The 7,269-nt window shown below is 39.1% G+C and overlaps 1 protein-coding gene across 1 annotated transcript in view; it reads left to right on the top strand.

Annotated features, from left to right (window-relative positions):
- Positions 1-7,269, top strand: part of LOC111332535 (uncharacterized) — an 11,929-nt gene extending 4,660 nt beyond the window's left edge. Inside the window, exons 7-11 of the mRNA XM_088740336.1 lie at positions 573-1,132; positions 2,008-2,161; positions 2,481-2,513; positions 3,631-4,277; positions 4,699-7,269. Coding sequence (XP_088596462.1) covers positions 573-1,132; positions 2,008-2,161; positions 2,481-2,513; positions 3,631-4,277; positions 4,699-4,845 — 1,541 coding nt within the window. The 3' untranslated portion in view covers positions 4,846-7,269. The remainder of the gene's footprint in view (positions 1-572; positions 1,133-2,007; positions 2,162-2,480; positions 2,514-3,630; positions 4,278-4,698) is intronic.

The following is a 7,269-nucleotide window of genomic DNA, read 5'->3' as shown; positions in this document are numbered from 1 at the left end:
TTGGATATGTGATGATTATAGCCAACTCGGCGCTACGCGCCTCGTTGGCTATCTATCATCTCATATCCAACGCGTGCTCGTGGAATAGTTGTTAATTAGAACATAATAAAAAAGTGGATAGCTTTGAAGGTGCGCTCTGTTGAGCCATTCAAACCCCAAATATCATTTGATTTATAACTCCAGACAACGCGCCCGTATTGTTGTAATCGTTGCAGGAATGAATGGTTTGAAATTATCTTTTTGTGCTATATTATCTCGCTGTTTTGTGCTCTATTATCAACGCCAGCCACCATCGCAGGTGGCTGGCGATGAATATTTACTTCGCCGCTTCCCGAATCGGTCATAATCCCTCATTAGCCATCTCCACTTCGGTGAATAGTATTTTAGTATTGCATTGCCTTGCATCTTGTAAAAACTCATCTCTTAGCTCTAAATGGAGTAAAAATGAACAAATATCATATAACCAAACCAAACACAGAGAGTGGCCTCCTATATTTATCTTCAAACCAGCTTATTTTACTTGTGTGTTTATACTTTTCGAGATGTATATGTTCCTTTTTTTTTTTCCACAGAAACTTCAGAGTTGGGCCATTCACGTGGGATTTGTCTTCTTATAAACAACGTTCCAAATTTAACGGTGGAAGAGAAAAAGCTCAGCGACCTCTTCGAGTACTTGTCCTTTCATGTGGAAGTCAGGAAAGGTCTTAACATGGTTGAGATGTATACAGTCGCCCAAGAATTTGCTGAGAAAGATCACAGTCACTTCGACATGTTTGCTGTTGTTGTCATGACCATTTCTGGTCAGGGCAATGAAATATATTGTGCTGATGGTAGGAACGCGTGCCTCGAACATGTTATGATGGAGTATACGACAACAAGGTGTCCCTCTCTACAGGCTAAACCCAAATTATTTTTCATTCACCGATTTTCACGGATATCGTTCGTTATCAACGATCCGCGTTCAAACCAAGCCCATGGCAGCTGTGTAGAAAATGACGTCGAGAAGTTTCGTTACTCTTCTATTAGTGCTAAAGACAGGTGCCCCGGAGAGGCTGACTTTCTCCTTCTCTGCGTGGAGTCCACCTCTCCAGCAGACGAAAACATCGGAGTCCCAGAGTCAATGTTTGTCCGGGTCAGTATCAATCGAAGGAAGGTAACAAGCTTGCCAGGTTCAAAGAAACTTCTAGAATGAGAAGACGCCTAAATTGCTCACTATGCGTACCTCTGATTGCAAACAACCGTTTGTGCTCACCCTGCTTTCAAACGCTAAAAACGATTGCAGTTTTTAGTGGTGGTCTTTTTCCTCAAATAAATATTCAGTTGAATGTCGTACGTAATCCGGGACTGTCCAGATTTTGCAGTTATTTCTAAACTCCTTTTGTCTTTTACTTGCCAATACTCTGAGTTCTCGTTTGTTCCACATTATATCTTCCTTTGTACTGAGATCAATTTGGTTTTGGGTTTACGAAACTCAATTATAACATAACCAAAGTAAAGCGCGCGCTCTGATTGGTCAATTTAGCGTCCCCCATTTGCCCATGGGTGTACGCTGCTGACGTGAGCAAATGCAAAGACTATTTTTCCGCGCGCGCTTGTTTTTTTCTGGTCACGTAAGATTTGTTAAACAAAAGGGAACTCTTTAGCTACAATGTGTTAATGTTATGTTATAAAACAAATGGTAAACACCACAGCGTACACTATTGAGTTATGGATGCACTTGGGAGGTTTGCTAAGCACTCAAGAAGCTAGAGTCGCTCTCGGCTATCGCCTCGAGCGACTCTTACGCTTCTTTCGTGCTTAGCAACCTCCCGCGTGCATCCATAACTCAATAGTGTACGCTGTGGTGTTTACCATTTGTTAATTGTAAGCGCTTTACAAAAATTAAGAAGTTAGGTTAGGGATGTGTACCTGCTCATAAGTCTCGATTGCGTCCGTTGTTCCCCTCGGCGCTCTTTGATTTAGGCGGGATGGTACCTTTTTAAAGAAGACCAACTTTATCATTCACAGATGCTGGACGAGGTCGTAAGAAGATATCAGCACCTGTACGACTTGCTCGAGATTTTAACCTTAGTGAAAAAACGGATGGTGGACAGACAAAATGACCGATCCTACCTTCAAGTGCCGTATCTGACCCATACACTCAGAGCTAAGGTTCATCTTGGTAATATTTCCCTAAAAACAATTATTTTCGAATTGACAGGTTTATTTTAGTTTTTCAAGTTAAACTTAATTTGAATTGGACGATTTTCAGAAGGAAAAGAGAGTAGGATCAGTTGTCGATCGCCAGCAGAGCATAAAGTGGGGACTATTGAAAATTGACTGCCAATTAACTGCTAATAAAGGGAGGATCGTAATAAATTACAGCACCTTAGGGGGATCAAGTAAATCTTATCGTGACGCAACCAGCAAAATCCTCCAACCACACCTCCGCCCTTCGTTGCAAAAAATAAAAAGTCTTCCCAAATTTTTTTGTTTTGTAGGTCTGTCACCGACATCGGCCTCAACCATTTCAGGTAAGGGTTCCATCATTCTTAGTTTGTCCGTTTAAAATTCCATCACAGATATGAAATTATCTTAGGCAGCTCTTATCGTTGCCTGCTTCTTGCCTTTCCTGTTTTTCCTATTTCCAATTTTTTTAATACCTGAATTGACGAGAATTTTCATTGCAGCGCTCAACGAAACTTCAATTTACTAGGCGAGAGCAAAAGTTGTATTTAATTCTGCTAACACTGTTACTCGGGATATATAACAACTTCGGTATTCACCGAAGAGGAGGTGCCCTATGGTGGATATCTACCGAGCCGCGAATAGTTAATGTTTTAATATACAGGAATTTATGCTAAAGTAGTGAAATAGTATAGCGAAAAAAAAAGATCATTTCAATTTAAATATTCATGCAACGATTACAATATTTTTGGAAGCAAATCCTGCGCGAGTTGCCCGGGGAATAGCGAAGGATATTCGGGTTTTAGTAGCCAATCAAAGCGCGCCTTTAACGTTATCCACTGTTTTAGTTTACTTAAAGGTCCTGGGCATGTTTTACATGACGATGAGGTAACCCGCCAAGCTGTAGTGGAAAAATAGCCTGTGTTTACATACAACCCTAGAGCCCCGGGATCCCGGAGTGATATTTTTGGCGCGCTTACAAATGTAACACGAACGTGACCCCGGCTACGCGCGGGTTGCCCCAACTTATGACGTTTGCATGGCAAATTGCAACCTCGGCTGACAGGGTTACCCTACCCGCCAGTCCGAACCACCCATCAAGGCGGGTTTACCATATCTATCATGTAAACGTGATCAAGATAAAATAAGAGATTATATTTACAGGTGGGTTACCTCACCTAAGTATGGTCCCCCACCTTCATGTAAATAGGCCCTAAATCAGATAAACTCGTTTGAAAACCTGCCAAACCAATCTGCTTGTTGTAGTGTGTGAGTAAATGAGCTTTGCTCCCGAGAAACGGACAGAAAAATATGTTAGTTGATACCATTATAAACTTTACCCGTTTCTGGCCACTGTAGGTGAGTCAGTCTGAAACAAAAACTCTTGGTCTGAGATGAGTTATGGGGCTCTCAGGTAGCAAGTTTGAATTCGTACAAAATGGCTTGTATCTTCCATTTTTTTAGCTGTGACTCAAAGAGATTGTTATGAAATGAATCGGCGTCCTCGCGGATTGTGTATCATCGTGAACAACTTACACTTCAAAAACCAGGATCTGAATCGACCAGGAGCCGAAGAAGACGAGCAAAAGCTTAAACATCTCTTCAAGGCTCTTTCCTTTAAAGTTGTTATCAGAAGGGATTTGACCAGTCACGAGTTAGAAAAAGTGGCGCAGAAATTTGGAGCTGTAAATCACAGCGGGTATAACGCGTTCGTGTTCATCGTTATGTCGCATGGGGGAGATCGTGACTGTATCCTTGGCGTCGACGAAGGGGAGACAACCGTGAAGAAGCTGATGGTCGAGTACCTTGAAGACAAGTGTCCATCACTTAAGGATAAGCCCAAAGTATTCATCATCCAAGCATGTAGAGGATGTCTAGTTGACTCTGATAAGTGTTCAATGTCCTCACCTCTTAATGATACTAATTCACAGGTGGTTGGAACGTCATCACAGGCACAGATAGGCTCCCAGCCATGTCATACTGCTTTCATTCCTGACTGCACCCTCCCAAGGGGCGTGTTTCCAACAGGAGCCGACTTCGTTTTGGCTTTTGCCGCTGCGCCGGGCTACAAAGCATATCGACATCCAAAGGATGGCGCTTGGTTTATACAGGTGAGAAATTGCAAAACCTGAAGGTGCATGCTATGCCCGGTTCATGTCTCTTTAGTTTGCTCTGGTCTTCTATTGTTAGGCACCAGCTCCAGTTCAAAGAGCTTAGAGAACTTGAAGTTATCGTAAATATAGCCTCGTCGGGTTGACCTTGATTGCTTCAATTGAAGAGACACTATAATACGCAAACGAGATGAAATGAAATTTTTTTTCTGCACTGATGAAACCAAGCTGACTCGATCTGAGATCATTTTAAATCTATGCAATCCACGAGTTTTCCAATTTTACTGCACCTCCTTAATCCCAAATACCTAGGCTGATACGTTGTTAAACAGTCACGTTATTTGCCAACCTAACTCCCGTGCATCTGAATGACCGTTGTGATGTATCCTCATATTTTTGTCCTAAATTATTACCAAAATAGGCTATGGTCGAAGTCATCAGAGAATATCATCATCGTCATCACCTCCTTGACATGCTGACGGAAGTCACTAGATTGGTAGTGGAGCGCCGTAAATCTGTCCAGGTTCCCGCTCCTATGGATACCTTGACCAAACTTCTGTATCTGTGAGAGAGGATTGAGCCGGGCGATTTACTGTTAGTCGAAGGGAATTGTTTATACTGTTATTATGTTAGAATTTAAGACTGAAAATTATTGAATAGTCCTATGTCAGCGAAAAGGGATTGCATAATAAGGAAGGAAGTCTCATCCTTTCTTCAATTGGATTGGGTCAAATAAAAAAAAAAGTGGTTTGTGGGCCTTTAATTTTTCCTTTTGAACCCGTATATCAACTGGATTTAAGACATTACTGTAGTTGTCTTTCACATCTGTTTAGGGTTTGATTTTTTTTTATTTTAAGTGTCTAAATTTTGTATAAAGTTTACTCCGAAAATTTTCACTTATGTCCTTAACGGCTTAGACTCTTAATTTTGAGGTATTTTATCTTAAAGCACCATGGTACCCTCGCAAATGACAGAAATTCTTATCACCACCCGTAATTTTCTATTGTGAAGTTACCTTCTGGATGGGATTTTAAGCTATACAAAGAGACTCCCAAGAAAATTGACAGAGAATTTTCGAATTGCCATATAGGATATGTGTATTGAAAAAGGCTGTAATTTTCAGTCTTATTCCAGTATGTCTCTTGTCTCCGTAGATTTCATTTGTTTATGTGTGTTGACTGTGGTTTAGTGCAGTGTGTTTTGGTTTTAAATTAGTTGTAGGTCAATATCATATTGGAATAGTTCCTTTTGAGCCGTGAGCTGTACATTTTGATTATTGTAGTTTATGTACTGTTAGTAGATTATGCGTTGCAATTATACAAAGCTTATGTATAATCGCCTAAAACAATTTATGAACAAACATGATATACTTTACAATTATCAATATGGATTTCGTGAAAGATGCTCAACGGAACATGCCATCTTAGACATTGTCAATAGAATTCAACTCAATATGGACAAGGGCATGTTTTCGTGTGGGGTCTTTATTGATCTGCAAAAGGCATTCGATACTGTCGATCATTATATCTTATTACGTAAGCTGGCTCATTGCGGAATTCGTGGCATAATCAATGATTGGTTCTGAACCACTCAGGTTGGTGCCTGTGTTTCTAAAAAAGAGAAAACCTCTTGTGGAGTGCCACAGGGTTCTGTTTTGGGTCCTTTATTGTTTCTGATTTATATTAATGATAATTACAAGTCTTCAAACAAACTAGTATTCTACCTATTCGCTGATGATACAAATCTGTTATATGCTGATAAGAATTTAAAATCACTTGAATCTGTTGTAAATGTGGAGCTACTTAATGTCTGTGCCGACTGGCTAAGCGCTAATAAACTCTCCTTAAATAAAAAGAAAACTAATTTTGTTATCTTTCATCCGTACCAAAAACGCTTGGATTATGAAGTTAAATTCAATATATATGACAACCAAAGTAATAGACTGATAAGCATAGAACGTAAAACATATGTTAAGTACTTAGGGGTACTAATGGATAATAATCTCTGTTGGAAATATATCAGCCACATCGCGTCAAAAATCAGTAGCCATATAGGTATAATATCTAGATTAAGGCATTTCACTCCCTTCGTGACTTTGCTTAATATATATAGATCTCTTATTCTTCCATATATCTCCTATGGACTTACTGCCTGGGGACAGGCAGCCAAAACACACCTAGACAAGATACTCCATCTTCAAAAACGGGTAGTCCGCTTGATGAATTTGTCTAAGTTTAATGTTCACGCTGTTTCACTTTTCATCTTTACCAATATTCTGCCTTTACCTTTAATCTACTTTAAAAATTGCCCTATCTTAGTGCATGATGTCTATAACAAAGTCGTGGCATCTAACATTTCTGCTCCCTTTAGACCCATTAGAGATGCTCATCATTATAACACACGATCTTCTACCGCTGATAACTTCTATATAAACTACTCTCGACTAAATCACTATAAGAATTCTTTTTCCTCTATGGGTGCAAAAATTTGGAACTGTATTCCTGATGTTTTGAGACAGCTCCCAAAATATACTTTCAAGAAAAAAATAACCGAATCCTTACTTCAAATCTTTCTAAATCAGGATTCTTATCCTGATATTATATTGATACATTAATAAACGAAATGAAAAGAAACTAGATTTCGTTAAAATAAAGAGTATCAGTTTTGAGCTTTTCCTGTTTTTAATTATGTGCTCGTGGCTTCGTAATTAGTATACCTATATTTTTGTATTCACTTTTGTAATTGACATCTGTACCTTTGTAATTGTTAATTATTTTTTGTCTTTAGAATAATATTATACTAATATGTAACTGACACGTTTCTCATACTACCTGCCTCGATTAGCTTCGCTATTATAATATTGCAGGTAGTCTCTATTTAGAAGTTAAATTGTGATTATAAAGATGTTGTTGTTGTATCGTACTGAATAGCGTATTAGAATATTGAAGAAAGAAATTAGGAAAAAAAATATAGAATAGCCATTATGTTCTCA

This window comes from Stylophora pistillata, chromosome 12 (genome assembly GCF_964205215.1).
Source record: "Stylophora pistillata chromosome 12, jaStyPist1.2, whole genome shotgun sequence".
Taxonomy (NCBI): domain Eukaryota; kingdom Metazoa; phylum Cnidaria; class Anthozoa; order Scleractinia; family Pocilloporidae; genus Stylophora; species Stylophora pistillata.
This window is presented reverse-complemented; position numbering and strand designations above follow the sequence as displayed.